The sequence below is a fragment of the Diabrotica undecimpunctata genome, chromosome 9, assembly GCF_040954645.1.
Source record: "Diabrotica undecimpunctata isolate CICGRU chromosome 9, icDiaUnde3, whole genome shotgun sequence".
Lineage (NCBI taxonomy): Eukaryota > Metazoa > Arthropoda > Insecta > Coleoptera > Chrysomelidae > Diabrotica > Diabrotica undecimpunctata.
The window spans coordinates 39,276,955-39,296,589 of record NC_092811.1 but is presented as its reverse complement, the minus strand read 5'-3'; the positions used below and the strand labels follow the sequence as shown (position 1 = coordinate 39,296,589).

General features: G+C 34.5%; 1 protein-coding gene across 2 annotated transcripts; it reads left to right on the top strand.

Moving 5' to 3' along the window:
- The first annotated feature begins 1,204 nt into the window (after positions 1-1,204).
- Positions 1,205-17,224, top strand: LOC140449407 (uncharacterized). 2 transcript variants are annotated; one of them, XM_072542566.1, is made up of 8 exons: positions 1,205-1,318; positions 11,239-11,317; positions 11,920-12,147; positions 13,889-13,975; positions 14,028-14,177; positions 14,231-15,603; positions 16,014-16,203; positions 16,490-17,224. In XM_072542566.1, the coding sequence occupies exons 1-8, from the start codon at positions 1,310-1,312 to the stop codon at positions 16,762-16,764; spliced, it is 2,391 nt and encodes a 796-aa protein (XP_072398667.1). In that variant the 5' UTR covers positions 1,205-1,309; the 3' UTR covers positions 16,765-17,224. The 2 variants fall into 2 exon arrangements, with proteins under 2 accessions (XP_072398667.1, XP_072398668.1); XM_072542567.1 differs by lacking the exon at positions 13,889-13,975.
- Positions 17,225-19,635: the final 2,411 nt, after the last annotated feature.

Genomic DNA, 19,635 nt, shown 5'->3' with positions numbered 1-19,635 from the left:
TAAAATAAATTGGAGAAAAATGGAAAAAATAGAAAAATTTAAAATAAAATGGAATAAATAAGAATACCGTAAAATAAAATAGAATAAAATTAAGTAAAATAAAATAAACGAAATAAAATTAAAACAAAATAAAACGAAACAAAATAAAATAAATTAAAATAAATAAAAATTAAATTAATTAAAATAAAATGGAGTAAAGTTGAATAAAATAGAATAGAATAGAATAGAACCAAATAGAATAAAATATAATCTATCTACATAAAAGGCTACGATGACGAGTCACACTGTTTGTCTAGTTAATTAACGACGCCATCTAGGAAAGAAATCTGAACTACAACATTTAACATTTTTGTTCTTGAACCGATACCGTTGATTAATTGCAAATTCATTTTACAAATTGATGTAGAAATCAAATATTGTTAATCAGAAATCTTACTACTTCACAGTAATTAATTTTTTCCCAAAATTTATGTGTATGTAACCAAGTATGTGTTGTGTCTAATATAAAATACCTACCACACTATTTACATAGTCTTCAGAAAAAACTTAATGGGGAGTTTTGAGGTAAATAAAAACATTTACTTTTCAAATAAAACTCAAAGGAAATAAAATTTCAACAGAAGAAATTTCCCTATTTATTGCTATAATAACTCCTCCAAATCGTTCACATGAGCTGGTTCAACTTGATTTATCACAACGGTATATATTTTATTGTGAGATTCATCGCGTATATATTATATCAAGTGTATATTATATACTTGCATATAATGACGGTTCTGTAAATAACAGTATATCATAGATATTTTAATTACATTTGTCAAAATTTTTATGTACATATACAAATTGTCTTTTTAGTACAATCGGCCCGTCATATTTCTCGATTGCCCTAATCTAACGCATCCACAAATCCATAATACCGTATAATGCAACTTGCAACTCAAAAGAAGATACACTTTTGTTAATAGCTGAATAAATAATCTATTTGCACACGTGAAAGTCACTTTTGAGCATCGCAATAACAACTCGTCCGTGTTATCGAGATCCCAGAGGGACACAAAACTCGATTCCCCCCATCGAAAATACGATTAGCGAATAAAAATTATTGCAAAAAATCGAATACGGTGGCTGCACTAAATACATGATTGTGAATCACGATTCAGTGAGTATATAAACGCATTCCTCTTCAAATTCATTCATAGTTTGGATTCTGCCTTCGGGATACAGTTTAGTTCAGTGGTGGTTCCAACAACTCATCAATAGTGGTCTTCAAGTTTGAATATTTTCGTTTGCCTTTTAAATTACTTCAAAAATGGACAAGGTAAGATTTTTGTTTATTTTTAGATATTTCTAGTTCTATTTTAAGTTCAATTGGATGCTTGTTCATTGTTTACTACAAAATGTTTTTCCTGTTACTTCAATTATGGTTATCCCTTTTTAAATCCATCCATATTCAATGCTTTTATATTTTTCTGTTAAAAAGTACTATTTTGCTGGTGTGTATCCCTTAACATCTTACAGATCAACTTTGCAATATTAATTTTATATTTACTAGTATTAGCTCACCGTTTGCCATGTTCTACAAGCATAAAGTCCAAAAATTATATTGTTCCTTTCGGTTGCTTTCACATCAAAAAAATTTCTTGAAGAATTTTTGAAGCCCTAACTTTCACTGATCTTTCCTCAATTCAAATTTGGGTAGTTCCAGTATATTCAGTTCAGTTCAAATTTCATGATACTTCTGCATTAATGCTATTTCGGTTCACTCCGCATACTTCCAAGATACACTTTAAGAAGCAAAGATAGAATGCAAATAGGTTTTTCATTGACGAACAGCTGAAATTCTATGTTCAAAGAGTGAAATTAGGAAGAAGCAGAAAAGCTGCAGATGATTCTACTTTGCAGGACTATAAGTCGACTTCATAGACATTGATAATTTTCTAGCATCCATCCTCTATCCACCCTATTATTCTACAGTGCAATGCGAGCCCTGGTCTCCCTCAGAAAATCTCTCAATTCGTTCCGGTCTGTAGCTCTTTTCCTCTACGATCGACTACCAAGGAGATCTCTTGCGTCCTCATTCACATTATCCTCCCAATACTTTCTTAGTCTTCCAACATGTCTCTTTCCTGCATTCTTGCATTGAACAGTTTTTTTATGCCCTATTTTCTTTCATTGTATCTAACTCCCACGGTTGTTCTCATTTATAGTACCTAGTATTCGTCTCTGTACCTTTCTTTCAAAGATGTACATGGAGATTAGAGGTTTTTAAGTCAGTATTCAAGTTTCAGATCAATATCTCACTTCTTCTTCTCCTTTAAGTTCCATCTTCTATCAAAGGTTGAAAATCATCATGGCTGTAAATATTCTATGTACTACTGTATTCAAAACATTCCCTTAAGTTCTTAAGCCGCGATATTATTCGTCTTCCCATATTTCACTTTCCGCGAATTTTGCCTTGCCATAATAAGCTTCAATAATGAGTATCTTTGTCCTCTCATAACATAGCCTAAGTACTCAAGTTATCTTCTTTTGGTAGTCAATACTATTTCAGCTTCATTTCCTATTCTTCTAGTAACTTGTGCGTTTGAAATTCTTTGAGTCCATGATATTCGTAGGGACTTCTGTAACACCAAAATTCAAAGGCAGCTAACTTATTTATATGCACTTGTTTTAAGGTCCATGCTTTCAAGCCATAAAGAAGTGTAGTGAATACGTAACACCGAAGCATTCTTAGGCGTAGTCCTAACCTTATATCCCAACAACAAAGAAACTTTTTAAATTTAACGAATGATGCACGTACTATTTCAATACGTGTCTTAATTTCTTTGGTTTGGTTTACATTTAATGTTATCCATGTTCCTAAGTATTTGTAGGTATCCACACTCTCAATTACAGTATCCTCAACAATCAATTGGATGTTTGAATCTGCTGATTTAATCATGATCATGCATTTCATTTTCTTCAAATTTATCCTTAGTCCGTACTCATTACAGTATTCGTTAAGTCGTTGCATTACGTTCTGTAAATCATTGTTGTTATCCGTCATTATTACTGTATCGTCTGCAAGACGCAAGTTATTTAAAACTTCTCCATTGATAGATATACCTTCTATTAAATCTGAGAGCGATTCTTTAAATACTGCTTCAGAGACATTGAAGAGTAGTGGAACGCATCCCTGGCGAACTCCTCTCTGTATTTTGATATCTCGGGTGTTTTGGTTGTCAACTCTTACCTTGAAAGTTTGATTCCCATATAGATTAGTTATAATTTTCATATTACGACTATTTTTGCTTTTTAATATTTCTACAAGATTTTTATGTTGAACCTTATCAAATGCCTTTTCAAAATCTACAACATATAAGTACATGTCCTGATTCATATCCATGCATCTCTAGGCCAGCACATTCAAGCCGAACAAAGCATCTCTTGTGCCCATATCATTTCTAAAGCCAAATTGTATGTAACCAATTTCAGATTCAAGAGTTTTAACAACTCTGCTGTGTATTATTTTCAAAAATGTAAGTGTGTGACTCATTAAAGCTCACTATCATTCGGATTATGGTCTTGTAGATTTGTATCTTAGTCCTTTGATATGCGTCTCGTAATTTAAATATTTGGTTCATAACAAATTATGCTGTATTAGCGAGGATGGTTTTTCTGCTAAGCTCTGCATCGCCCCTTGTGACGTTGACTGCTACGATTGTAGTTTTTTTGTATTTATTGAAAGAACTATTTTGACTCAGTACAAATAAATCCTCTTGCTTCATTGCTACCAAATATGGAGACTTTCCCACCACCAACTGTTGTTCATTTATCATTAATGAACGAGTATATAACGATCTTCCACTCCAATTTCATTCATAGTGTAGATTCTGCATTCGGAATGCAGTTTGTTTAGTGCAGTGTTTAACAACTCGAGATTTGTGGTCTTCGAATTTCAATTTATTAATTAATTATTTAATTTGCACAAAAAATGGACAAGGTAAAATTAATTTTTTCAATGTATAAGAAGCTTTAATGCTTTTTTCATTTCTACTTGGTGCTCATAACTTTTTCGGTACAAACTTTTTGTATTTGTGGTATCCATCTGTCAAGAAGAATCACAGCTAGAAGATCACTACTGCAAATGATTATATTTGACACTGATTATTCACTAGCATGATCGCTTCAAAAGCGTGTGTGCTTCCCCACCTCTAGTTGTTGTCCATTTATCATTAATGAATGAGTATATAAAGATCTTCCACTCCAATTTCATTCATAGTGTGGATTCTGGATTCGGAATGCAGTTTGTTTAGTGCAGTGTTCAACAACTCAAGATTTGTGGTCTTTGAATTTCAATTTATTAATTAATTATTTAATTTGCACAAAAAATGGACAAGGTAAAATTAATTTTTGCAATGTATAAGAAGATTTAATGCTTTTTTCATTTCTACTTGGTACTCATAACTTTTGCATATGATTATATTTGACACTGATTATTCACTAGCATGATCGTTTCAAAAGCGTGTGTGCTTCCCCACCTCTAGTTGTTGTCCATTTATCAATATTGAACGAGTATATTCTGACTTTGGAATACAGTTCAGTGCAGTGTCTAAAAACTCCTGATTAGTGGTCTTTGAATTTGAACTTTTTAAATAATCCATTAATTTGGAGAAGGTAAAAATGAAAAAGGTAATATTAGTTTCTTTAATTTGTAAAAATCTTCTATGCTGTTTTCGTTTCTATTTTTTTGGATGTTAGCCATGATTTTATTAATCCTTACTTTAAGGACTAGTATTAGAAATAAACCTTCAGTCGACGTGTTAAATTTACGATGAAAGATACCTAACATACAAATGTATCATTAAATGTGCAAAATCAATAGTGTTTTCATTTACGAATAGTTGTGTGACGCTAAATGGACGCTAATGGTCGTTCTGGCCGACAAAAATTGTGCGTAACGGATAAAAATAGTTCTAATGTTGCTTACCAGTCCACTAATTCAGATTTTTCAAGCAAAAGATTGTCAAATTTTCCTTTCGATATATCTTATATTATAACCTGAAGAATGTGATTACTCATCATTTTTCATCACATGTCAGTTCAGTTAATCCGCAAAGGCCTTTTGATCTCTCTAAAACTAAAATAGTATCACTAGTGTATCAAAAATCTATATGTATTTAAATATGAATCCATATTTCCCTAGGTTATGCCATAACTTGAGAATGACTTTATCGATTTCATTAATCTTTTTTTTTGTCCTAAGTTTTCTAATAATCTGTACAAAGTTTTTGCGGAAAGAAAATTGAGCAGAAAGTTTAAAATTTCAGAAACCTTAACTATTATTTCAATTTTACGCGTTTAATAACTTTCGCGTTTGAGAGTTGGTACGATGTAAATGTTATTTAACAGCTACATTGGTCATTCGAATTTATTGCGTTATTACTGCACTGTTCATTCAATCTGAACGTTTACCTAGTTTTAAGTTTGTTCAGTGAGTGTTTTGGAAAGGGTTGTTTCAAAAATAAATTATAAAGAGTTAGTTAGGTCGCAGTTGGTTCATCGCAATCTTTCTTGTATTAAAAGTTTAATTTATATCAATTTTTGGTTTCGCTAGACTATAATAATATTAGGTATAAACAGTTATACAGAAGCAATAGGAAAGACCAATGTTTTATTTTCAATTGAAATTTTATTCTTAGAAATGACACTAATTAGACTTGGTCGTAGAACTCGTAATATTGTAAGTAAAAAAAAATATGACTGAGTTAATGTGACGAGCAATGTGAAGTGCGAAATGAATTCAATTATAACGTGGCAATACATTAAAATTTACAGCAAGGCATTGTGTTGTACCAGTGGCCAAGTCATATTGACGCCATATATATTAGTTTTCATAAACGGGTTAGATTCTATTAATTTTTGACTCATAAAGCTCAGACAGAACAACAACAACGTATTAGTATCTGCCATATGTTCCCTAAATTGATGTTAAGAGTAATTATTAAATAATCAAAGACATCTTTAAAAGCGATATACCTACCAGTTTCTGTAAAACGTAAAGCATTTGAATAATGTGTGTTAAAAACGCTGCAAATAGCTCAGAGGAAAATGGAAAGGTCAATGCTGATTATATCGCTTCGTGACCGAGTTAGAAATGAAGCCTTAAGACGAAGAACAGTTACCGATGTAATTTCCCGAATTGCCACACTGAAATGGAACAGGGTTGGACACGTCGCCCGAATCAGTGATGAAAGGTGGACGAAGAGATTGCTTGAGTGCAGGCCGAGGTTAGACAAAAGAAGTAGAGGAAGATCCCCTACTCGTTGGACTACTATATCCAGCAGTGATCGCAAAGGGCTGGTTGATGATGATGATTATATAATAAAGACAACAAAAGACATTTTTGTTAAAGTCCTTTGTAGATATTGAATTGTTGAAATAACTATTTTCACCTTTAACAGTCCCATTTTGGTGTACATATAACTTTGTAATGATCTTCAGAAAATTATCTTGTTTGCCTGTTATTCTGAGAATATCTATACGGTTGTTGTGATACCAAAAGCTTTTCATAATGGAGAACAGATATGGATATATTTATTTTAACACTTGGAAGACATTAAGATTCTAATAGTCAGAAAATGAAGGGGAATTGCCAGGAATCGACAGGAGTGGCGACTTCTCTACGAGCAGCCCAAGATTATCGTGCAAATTATAATGATGATGGGAAAAATGAGAAACATTTTTAAAATGTCGCTCATTAAACACATGGTTCTGCAGTCTTCACATATTTTAGAAGATACTCTTCGGTAATCATATGAACGGAAAAGTGAGTCAATTTTTGGTTAGTATTTCTTTAGTTCTTCACTTCATTGACGAAGATTTCGGAGCCATGAATATTTCTTCCTACCAATTCCGCTTCTTACCTCGATTTTTCCGTTAAGTATTAAATGAAGTCATTGAGTATTAACTGGAGTATCCAGTATCTGCTACCTCTCGTTATTTGCCTTAGATATTTAAGTTTTCTCTTGTTTATCATCTTCGTTAAGTCACCTTCGCCTTAATCTATTCTGTTTAAGACTTGTATGTTTGAGATGCGTTGAACCCATGATATTTCGAGCATTCTACGATATGACCACATCTCGAAGGCTTCTAATTTGTTCATCAAATTAACCTTCATGATCCAGGTTTCATGAAGTTTAAATACAGTAATACAGGATACATTTTGGGAACTTGATTCTTAGTTGTAAGTTCAGCTGAGAATTATACAGTATAGATCAAGTTTCATAAATGTTCTTTTTGCAATTTCTATACCAGTTTTAGTTTCTTCACCAGGATTTGCCGTCTCGTTTATACAAAATCGTAGTTATTTAAAATGGTTAATCCTTTCAGTCACAGCATCCTATGAGGACACAAACTTAATAAGCATCATATTGCCGAATAGTGACATTTAACCCTACAAAATAATATGTTCCCTGTAAAAGTACTGTATTTAATTATTTATGAATTATGGTGCTACCTAGGAGCGAACGTAGTACTAGTGACATAAAGTTGATTACGTGAGTTTCGCGCGAACTATCCAACCGTCATAAACGTGTAAATTTATGATTGATTTAGATGTAGAATTAAAAGCTGAAATATATGTATACAATTGGCTTGATTGCAATTAGAAGCTTAATAAATAAACACTTAGCGTTGTTGTAAACTTTGTATATTTTTGTAAACATCGACGTTCTCCAGGAAGGGCAAACTTACTTCATGACACAAATTGTGAGAGTAAAGTTTTCGATTTTAGTTATTTCAGTTTTGATTTATTTCTAATTTACTTTGTCATCATCATCTGGGCATATTTCATATTAGACTATTTTTAAAAATTGAAGAAGCTGTCAAAAACAGCTGTTAGAGATGTCAAAAAGTAAGACTAATGGCCATCATGAAATGGTTTGATAATAAACCAGAGATTGTTGCATCTAATTTTGTTGGTATATGACAACTGCGTAATTTACAAAGGTGGTACAAAAATAATAAACAATATACATTGATGTACTCCAACCTAAAGCTGTTAAGTTGTATAATCAAATCATGGGAGGATTTAATAAGCTTGATTTTTTGCTTAGTTTATAAAGATCGGATCATAAAGAGATATAGCCAAATTCTATGTTTTAAAAATGTTTAAGAGAATAATAGAAAAAGGCTGGCAAGTTTCAGATTTTTATTTATATTATTTCTTGTAGCGTGACAGATCTCTAATATCTATTTTCATAATCTATAAATCAGACATAAATTGGTTTCTGTACTTCCCATGATCTGTGAAGTAATGATAGCACTGAAAACAAAGCTTCCCTTGTTTCAAATCCTTATCTGGAACCGAATTGTTTGTTTCCCATTGCTTCTTAATATTTTTGCTTATTTATATTAAGAACTATCTTGAAAAGCAGTTTGAGAGTGACTTATAAGACTAATTAGTCTAAAGTACCTTGATAGATACTTTGAACAGCAAGAAAACCTAATGAGGAAGTACTAAGGAGGGTCAATGAGAGTTAAATCAAAGAGAGGAAAATGCAATACTTGGGTCATGTGTTGAGAGGCGAAAGATATGAATTACTTCAAGTTACTGGAAGTAAAAGTACAGGGCAAAAGATCATTAGGAAGACGCCAGAACTCGTGGCTGAAAGACCTGAGGAGATGGTTCGACCGCTCATCCGCAGAGATCTTTTGCGCAGCAGTTTCCAAAACTACAATTGCCATTTGTATCGCCAATCTTCGAAAGGAGACGGCGCAATGAGAAGAAGAAGGAGGGTCAACAAAGATAGAGAATTTCTAAATACTGTTAAACACCGGAAAATGTCTTATCTGGGACATATGGTGAGGAGAAATCGATATATCGAATACTACAACTGATCTTAAAAGGCAAAACAAAAGGCCGTAGAGGTGCAGGAATAAAACAGGTTTCTTGGTTAAAAAACATTCGTGAATGGACTCAGATAACAAATGCAGGACAATTATTCCATATTACAGAAGATCGAGAAGTCTTCGCAATGATGATCGCCAACGTCGGAAAATTCTGATTTGGTACGTAAAGAAGAAAGAAATCTAAAGTTTTTACATGATGACCTATTCGGTTTTTTTTTTGGAAGTGAGTTAAATGTAGACATTATTCCAGTTTCTTATATGTAGTTATAAATGTTTGTTAGTTCTGAGATATTGTCGTCATCTTGAAGTTTGAGCCAGTTTGAGGGTATTTGGTCAGGGACTGGAGATTTCCAATTTTTTTTTGTTTGATGGCTTTCAGGTTATATCTTATATGATTTCGGCACCAACTTTTGAGTTGAAGTTTTCCATAATAATAGTAGCTTCATGTTTTTTGTGCCTCGGAGAATTTGTTTAATTTGGCTGTAAAATTGCTCAATTTCATCATCTGGTTTCTCAGCTGTTGGTGCATAGACTTGAAAGGAACGATCATTGCGATCATTGAAAGGAACGAAATTTCGAACATAGTTACGAATCCCTTCTTTGACGATGATTGCGACTCCGTTACGTCTGGGTCTTTCTGCCTTTCCTGAGTGGACTTCAATGTATCCATTACTCATAAATATGTTTAATACTGGCTATTTCATTTTGCATTTGCTGAATATTTTGTAATTTCGCACATAGTTGTTACGTTTTACGTAGCTATCCTGTTGACTTCCACAGTGCTGGGTTTTCGTGGATGACGATCAGGGGAGGGGCTCCGTAGTCTAGTTGTTATCTTCCTCCCCTACCGGATCTTAGATTCCAAAGTCCATAATTATTAAAAGTATGTATAGTTTCCTTGTCTTTCTTGGAATGCTATGTGAGAGATATCCGTAAGGATTTTTAATGAAGTGGCTTCTTCTGGCCTTCTACATCCTGATACCGTTGACCATTTTTTGGTTCTCTTACCTTTGAGATCGATTTGGCGGTCTCAGGACAATAGAGTGCTTTACCACGCACCAATTCATCTACCTGAAGCCATTGATAAGCCAGTGGGGAACTGCAATCATTCGGTAAGAAGTAGTTATAGAAGAAGTGATAGAAGTAGAAAGTAGTGACCCGTCTGCCCTCGGAAATCTAATAGCCCTTCGGGGTCATATAAGAAAGATAAAGACATTTTACTCACAAGTTAAAGGAGAGTAAAGTGTGACTCATGAGAGTACGAGCATTTTCTACCTTTTGTTCCCACTCATTCTTCTTCTTCTTCTTGATGTGCCTATCCGTTACGAATGTTGGCAATCATCATGGCAATCTTTATCTTATCTACAGCAGCGTGGAAAAGCTGCACAGATGTTGTATTGAACCAGATTCTGAGGTTTTTTAACCAAGATGTTCATTTTCTTCCTGGACCTCGTTTTCCAAATATTTTTCCTTGCAGGATGGCTTGAAGAAGACTATATCTGGATTTATTTCGCATAATATGTCCGAAGAACTGTAACTTTCGAGATTTAATCCCACTCATACATCAGCCTATTGACTACAGACTGTATGGCCCGCCCAACATGCCGTAGCATGAGGTAAGGACCTGCATGCTCACCCATATAATTTGGAGCCCACGCACCCCAGAACATCATGACCTGATGGTTAGTATTTAACAGTATACAAAACCATTAAACTGCCAGTGCTGATGTATGAATCAGAAACCTAAACCAACTCCAAGACAGATGAAATCTCTTGCTAATATTTGAACGAAAAATTCTGAGATAAATATTCGGTGGCATCTGTGAAAATGGAATTTGGAGGAGGAGGTGCAGCTATGACATATATACCATATACAAATAGATATCTGGTTATGCAGACGTGATATCTCATATAAAAAAGGAAGACTAAAATGGGCAGCCGGAGCAGTGTAGGCGAAGATGCTAGAATAGGTGCACCAAACGGGCAATGGATACGACTGACTGGGGCTGGCTGGAGCATCTTTAACAATCACGATAGATGTTGTACAAAACTTTCTCGTATCGAGTTTTTTATGTAAAATGTAGATCACATTGTGTAGCTTCTATATATTTTACTTTGTTTTTTTACTATGCTATTTTTTACAGTCCTTCGTGCAGATCGTTTTAGATATATGTACGAACACATTTAAACAAAATTACTTATATTTTTAGTAGTGAAAACAGAAGAGTCCACTTTCTCTAATTTTATTTAAATTTCTATTGAGGAGAAACCAATGAATAATACAACTTTATTACAGAATTACAATTTTTACTATGATATAAAGTAATATGAAAATCTCTTTTACAGGTGTTTTTATTTTTCATCTTGTTATCCAGTGCAGCAGTGAAATCAGAACCTCCTGTCAATTCATACTTACCTCCTCAAAGTAAGTAAACGTTTGTTTGTAAAAATAATCATATAAATACATATTTTATTTTCTTTTGGTGGTAGAATTAAGGAAGACGATTATTATTTTTATAAGGTACTATACGTTTCTAAATGTGTTGCTCTAAATTCGCAGGAATTTTATAGATATTATTATGATACGCGTGGTGTTATGCTTCTAGTACAATCTAGGCTTAGTTCACTATATTCTCACACACATCTTGATTCCTAGCATACTTCCCTTAACTTTTGATATGAAGCTGTATCAGATCTTGTTCCAAGTCGTTGGAACATACAGGGGCATCATATAATATATCTTGCCCATTTTCGCCTATCCTCTAAACTCTGCCAAACTCTATTTATTAATATCATAGTTCAGTTGATAGAACACAGCAGTCAGACTTAATCTATTTTGTTTTTAATAGACTAGCGTGTGCATGGTCAATTTAAATTATTGGTTATATTTACCAATTTATTAATATAATCGTTTCTTTTCGAGCTGTACATCGAATCGCCAAATATATTTTTTTTTAATTAAATTTGTGAATTGTTCTCATAAAATTTAGTAGTTAATGTATCATAAATTCTTCAAAATATTTCTAGATGGATACCCTAGCGCAACTTACGGACCTCCAGGCTACCAACCAGGAGTACCCATAGGTCCAGGAAATGGCAACGGTAACGGAAATGGTAATGGGAATGGTGGTAACGGTAACGGACATAGTAATGGCAATGGTAATGGTAACGGTAATGGAAATGGTAACGGCAACGGTTACACGGTCCCAGGAATAGTATACGGACCACCTACAAATGGAAATGGCAACGGAAATGGTAAAAAAATATTTAACCAATTTAAAATATGATTAACAAAAAACAAACTGGTAGTGTAAGCTATCACATACACTGTTTGGAGAAGTAAATTTGTCATATAGGAAGTAAAGATGACACTTGTAAAAACAACTAATTTGAATGAGTTGAACAGTAACAACTACTTTATAGAAAATCATATAAAGAAATAACAAAAGACGAACTTATGTACTTAAAACTATTACTTTTTACAATCATTCATCATCCAAAATTATCATTTTGTTGTAGTGATAACTCGATCTATAAATCCCAGAACACATCTTCCGCTACTAGCCACAATCATCATTGCAAACCTTCAGCTGGACTATTTTCCTACCTCCTGGAAAATAGCCAGCTTAATCATGATCCTTAATTCAGAGAAAACCCTCACCAGCGCTCAATCCAGACCGATTTCACTAAGTACTCTAGGCAAGATATATGAGAGGATCCTCAAGGAAAAAGTCGTAGAACACCTAGACATATCACATTATTTCAAACATCCAGTTTGGATTCAGAGCTGGTCATTCCACACAGAACGCATTGATAGAGGCAGCAACCTTCATTTCTGAGACAAATAATGAATACAAAAGGCATCTATTGGCATCTTTCTAGATGTCCAAAAAGAATTCGATCAGATCTCGCATCTTAGTACCAATTCCGTTCCTGAGAACAGTTCGCTCCTACCTTTTTGCCTAGATTATCTGTGTAATAGTCGCTGAAAAGTTATTTACGCCATTCACTCTTCTAGTAAGAGTCCCAAAGTGCACAATACTAGCGGCTATTCTATGTATAGTCTACAACAGCGACATCTCGCTCCCCAATACAGCTTTCGAAAGTATTCTTTAAAATGCTGACCACAAGATCCTACTTCACGCAAGATTTCCACAGGGCAACAGTATTCAAAAAGGCCCAACCACAGCTTGACTCCATAGTCAAGTGGTATAACAAATGGAGGTTGAATTCATCAAGAACACAACTGATAATATTCAGAAATCCTAAATGTTCTCGTTCAGAACTGGGACAATCACATCCTGCCCAATGGAAAAAGGCTCGAATTTAGACCGTCGGTGTTCTACTTGTGTGTCAAATTTTCAAAGATACTCAATTGGAGCACAGTCCTTAAAAACACCCTAAAAATGGTGCGAAACAGAGCCAACTTCCTAAAATCATTAAGTGGTAAATTTTGGAACACTAATCATGGTACTCCTCCACATACACAAAACGTACATAAGACCAATTATCGAATACAAAATTTTTGTTTCTAATGTTAAATGGATTATCTAAATATTTTCTTTATTTGCTTCTATCGCCTGTATTGTTTTGAAAACAGCATGTTCGTCCACCAATGAATGAACCAATTCTTAATTCACTCTCTTTTAAAATGAAAAATCTAACAAATTACAATTAATAAACAATTAATAACAACATAAAATGTTGCCATTTAAGTTTTTGGATGCAATTGAACTACTGATCAAAATACTTTTCTCTTAAACTTCAAAGCATATGTCTTAAACGTATCAAGTGGTGACTCCACAAAACGTAAATCCATAAACGGAGAAAACATGAATAATATTTCGAAAATTTAGCGTTCCTTTTTCTTGCTTTTATTGAAACTTCACTTCACGACCAAATACCATACGATAAATAGTTTTATTTCTGATTTAAAAGTTTCTATCCTTTGTAGGACTTATATAACAACACTACACTTCACATTATCACATTTTAGGTTTTAAAGAATACAACGTTGACAGTGACAGGCTACCAGGTACAAGTTATCTTCCTCCAAACGAAAACACTGATGGATATACTGATGGTAACTGTACAGAAATCATTTGATATTTAAATATTATATGTTCTATTTTAAGGTGAACCTGAATTAGAATATCTGCCGCCCAGCAACGGAAATGGAAATGGTAATGGTCATTCCAATGGAAACGGAAACGGCAATGGTCATGCCAATGGTAATGGAAATGGCAATGGTAACGGAATTGGAAACGGAAATGGCAACGGAAACGGTAACGAAATGACAAACAACAAGTTTTTATAATACTTACAAATTGTTTTTCAGGTTATCCTGGTTTGGCATATCTTCCTCCCAGTAATGGAAATGGCAATGGTTATAAAAACGGTAATGGTAATGGTAACGGCCACAGCAATGGTAACGGTAATGGAAATGGCAACGGCCACAGCAATGGTAACGGCAACGGAAATGGCAATGGCCATGGCAATGGTGACGGCAATGGTAATGGTGTACCAAACGGTCTTTACGGGCCACCAAGCAATGGAAACGGAAAACCAGGACCAGTATACGGCCCTCCTAGAAACGGCAATGGCAACGGTAATGGTCACGGCAATGGTAATGGCAATGGTAACGGCAATGGTAACGGTAATGGTAACGGTAATGGCAACGGAAATGGAAGACCAGGTGCTACATATCTTCCTCCTTCGAACGGAAACGGCAACGGAAACGGTAACGGCTATAAAAACGGAAACGGTAATGGAAATGGCAATGGAAGACCTAGTGGAACATATGGACCACCATCTGATACATACGGCCCACCTGTAAACGGCAATGGCAACGGTAATGGTAATGGCAACGGTAATGGAAATGGTAATGGACACAGTAACGGCAACGGTAATGGCAATGGTAATGGAAACGGTAATGGAAATGGTAAACCAAATGGATTATATGGACCACCCTCTGCTACATACGGACCACCTTCTAATACATATGGACCACCTGCAAATGGAAACGGTAACGGCAACGGATACAAAAATGGAAACGGAAATGGCAACGGAAACGGAAGAAGTAACGGAAATGGAAACGGTAAACCAAATGGACTATATGGTCCACCATCAAATGGAAATGGTAATGGTGGTAGAAACGGTAATGGAAATGGAAATGGCAACGGTAAACCTAATGGATTATATGGACCACCTACTAATGGAAACGGTAATGGAAATGGCAACGGTAAACCTAATGGATTATATGGACCACCTACTAATGGAAACGGTAATGGAAATGGCAACGGTAAACCTAATGGATTATATGGACCACCTACTAATGGAAATGGTAATGGAAATGGCAATGGTAAACCTAATGGATTATATGGACCACCTACTAATGGAAACGGTAATGGAAATGGAAACGGCAATGGTAATGGAAACGGCAACGGTAATGGAAACGGCAACGGTAATGGAAACGGCAACGGTATAGGAAATGGAGTATATTTACCACCTAACGGTAACGGTAATGGTAACGGAAACGGATATAAAAACGGAAACGGTAATGGTAACGGCCATAGTAACGGAAACGGTAATGGTAACGGCCATAGTAACGGAAACGGTAACGGTAACGGTTATGCTAACGGAAATGGCAATGGCAACGGTAATGGCTATCCAAGTGGAGGTCCTAATGGGAATGGCAATGGTGAATCTGACGTAAGTTTTTGGTTACTACAACTTTTGAATCAATAGCCTACAATTATGCATATAACTGTAATTAGATCCATGTTTTGTTCGCTTTACCACACTATTTAAAGAGTCATCAAAAATAATACTTTTCATAAAATTCAATACTTTTTTAGATTCACTAATAAGTTATTATTAATATATTGCCTAAACATCTATTTACAACAACAATATTTGTGATTCTGGCAGCACGGACAATTTTCATTTAATTAATTCATTCTCATGCAAATACTTAAATGATTATATAAATAGTATTGCTTGGGTCTTCTTTTAATTCCTTAAAAAAATGCTTAAAAAAAGATTTTTTTAATAGAATTACAATTTTAAACAAAAATATATTTTAAAGTGTTATTTTACCTATAAGTTTTTTTATTTTGTAGGAGCCAGCAAAATACGAATTTGAATATGAAGTAAACGACCCCGAAAGTGGTAATGAATTTGGTCACAAGGAACAGCGTGATGGAGATGTGGCAACAGGCGAATATTTTGTATTGCTTCCCGATGGCAAAAAACAAATCGTTACGTATGAGGCAGATCTAGATGGATATAAACCAACAATTAACTACGAAGGTGGGTTGATGCTCGAAATATACTTACAAACTATACACTCGCATTATTGCTACGAGTATATTAGTTTTGGCTTGAAAATATATATGGGCTCATGAATTTATATGATATATTAAGTAAACTGATTATTGAGTATGATCAGTATAGGAACTGATAAGGTTTACCAATGATTGTAACATAATTTTCTTTTATATTAAGTTTTTGGGATCTATCATTAAACTGTCTGGGTAATACGTCATTATTTCCATTAATCTTTTCTTAAATTTCACCGTCACCATTTATTTTGCAGAGGGTAATGGAAATGGTAATGGCAACGGATATCCAAGTGGAGGACCAAATGGTAATGGAAATGGAGGATATGTAAACGGAGGTTACCCAAGCAACGGTAATGGCAACGGAAACGGCAACGGACATGGTAATGGCAATGGTAATGGAAACGGAAATGGAAATGGCAATGGTAACGGAAATGGAAACGGACATAGTAACGGCAACGGGAATGGTAATGGAAATGGTTACCCGAGTAACGGTAATGGAGGGAGTAACGGTAACGGATACAGCTATTGATTGTATTGAATTCAAATTATTTTCAAACAATTTGTTGAATTTAATTTATCTATCTGGTCTATGTTAGCATAAAACGATTGAATGTTCTGTGTCATACACAGTAGGCAATGTAGTATTTTAAATATGTTTTAAGTGTGCAAAAGACAACAGGTGCCTGTTAAATTATAAACGTACCTACAATTCTCAAGCAGATTTCTTACAAAAAGTACAAATTAAATAATATTTATTAGTAAAATAATAGGTAAAAGCCAAATTCAGATCAAAGAATAATGATTCAAAAATTGTAACAAAGGTCATGTGGACAAACGAATATAATGAAACGTAAGCTCAATCATTTAACATGTATATAGTAATTTAAATAATTAGTTTTAAGTAGATATCTTCCTTATTTATTAAACAATTTTTGTGAAATCACGACGACTGGAATGGCAAAAGGTATTGATTTTGTAGAGATAAATTACAAATATATTTATAATAAATGATTTTATATATATCTTTGTCGTATTATTAGTAATTCCTTTAATATTTTACCACTTATGAGGGCAAGATAAATAAATTGTTTTCGAAAAAATTAATCTTTTATTTAAAAGATGTGTGAATTGATGTAATTCGCAAAAATATTCTGGTATATTTGTCGCGGAATTGTGCAAGAAAATATGTGCCTACGCGAGAGTAACATACCAAAAAATGGCAACAATGTTAAAAGCAGAAGTTGAATTAATACTCTAAATAGTAGTGTAGGTATTATACCTAGTGGAAACCGGGGGAATGCTGCGCACGGGGGAATATCGCACATCGCACATCAGTATGTTGGCAACACGGCGTAAGTATTGCAACATTCAACACAGTGCGCCGTCTCGTATTTGCTAGCCGACCACATGTTTGTAATATGACTGCCTTCGTAGTATTGGTTTAGACAAGGTCACAGATTGTTTGTTTTTCAAGACTTTGATGTAATTTTCGACTAATCTTTAACAAGCGGTAAGTGCTTTTGTTATTAATTTTCATTAAAACTATTCAGTGATTATTTTGCTTTATATGTATAGATAATTTCACGTACAAAAATAATGCATTTTATTTAGTCATTAACGAACAGTGATAAGTTAAGTTAGATTACTCACTTACCGGGGCAATATCGCGCAGCTGTGTCGGGGTAATTTAGTGCTGCGCGGTATTACCCCGTGTAAGCGTGTAACAATTTTTGGTGAAATAGTGTTTTTATTGCATTTTAGATTCCAAAATGCTTACGTTCGGAAAACTGAAAGATCAAAATGGAGAGAAGATGAACTAAAAGCTGCGATCACTGCTATACGATCTGGGCGAAAAATACGGGAAGTTGTTCGATCATTCAATATTCCAGAATCCACTCTACGTGACAAACTAAAGTCCAATAGCCATAAAAAAATAAAACTTGGCAGGAAACCAATTTTTAATGATGAACAGGAATCCACCATACCCAACCATGTTAAAAAAATGGTGAATATGTTTTTTGGAGTCACACCATCAGAACTAAGGCGTTTAGCATAACAGTTTGCTGATAAAATAAAACACCGTTTCGACTCCATAAAGAAGATCGCTGGTGAAGATTGGTAAGAACTCGTTTTAAAGCGTCATCCAGACATTAGTGTTGGAAAACCCGAAGGTAAACCGCATTTCTGCATTCAATAAAGATGAGGTTGAACGATTTTTTAACAATCTGCTCACAGTTATGAAAAAATTCAAATTTCCTGAGAGTCGAATTTTTAATGTAGATGAAACGGGCATTTCTACGGCCCAGAAACCATAAAAAATTTTGGCACCAAAAGGTCAAAAGCAAGTAGGATCCGTAATATCTTGGGAAAGAGGGAAAAATACTACCATAGCATGCGCTGTAAATGTTTCAGGACAGTTTGTCCCTCCTATGTTATATTTCCTCGAATACGTATGAATCCACAATTAATGAGAAGAGGCCCAATTGGAGCAATCTACAGATGTTCAAAAAACGGTTGGATAAATAAAGAGTTATTTTTTGACTGGATAAAACATTTTTGTCAGCATATAAAGACCTCGAAAGAAGATCCAGTGCTTCTCATATTGGATAACCATGGGAGTCACATTTCTTTGGAGATTTATATTTACTGCAGATCACAAGGAATTGTTATGGTTTCACTTCCCCCTCATACCTCGCGCTTCAACCTAACTTTTTTGTTACCTCTAAAGAATGCTTTCAATCGTGAGTGCGACTTGTATCTGAGAACTCATACTCACGAAAAGATCACATATTTTTAACTTGCTTCCATTTTTAACAAAGCATACCTGAGAGTTGCCACGATGGACAAAGGAATATCCGGGTTCCGTGCTGCTGGAATATGACCCATAGATCCTAATAAATTCTCTGAAGATGATTTCAGCTTAATAGATCACACTGAAGTTTCAAATATGCACATTGTAATGGACTTAGAAACCGACGTTATCAAAGATGACAGGGCCCTTGATCAGTCGAGATGTGACGAAACTCTGCAGAGAACTCCACCGAGAAATACCGAACCCCAACCAGGACCATCGAGATGTGATGAAACTATGCACAAGACTCCATCTTATAATGCCAAATTGAAATCAAACCAGCAAGCTGCACCCCAGCCTGGAACGTCACGAAATGTTAAAACTCAGTCCAGTATACCCATTGAAAATGGGTATACTGGACCCTATTCCCTCTTCCTTCCAAATTTATAAAGAAAAGTTCCAAATCACGTGCAAAACAACACTCAGAAATTTTCACTTCCACGCCACTAAAAACGCAATTAGAAATAAAACAAGAAAAGAGAATTATTAAGAAAAAAGCTGAAGAGGCCAAAAAAAAATGAAACGAAGAAAAAAAAACGAGCGGAAACG

Coding starts and splice junctions, on each gene's coding strand:
- LOC140449407 (XM_072542566.1), top strand. Junction 11,318..11,919: donor TTCATACTTACCTCCTCAAA/GTAAGTAAACGT, acceptor AAATATTTCTAG/ATGGATACCCTAGCGCAACT. Junction 12,148..13,888: donor TGGAAATGGCAACGGAAATG/GTAAAAAAATAT, acceptor ATCACATTTTAG/GTTTTAAAGAATACAACGTT.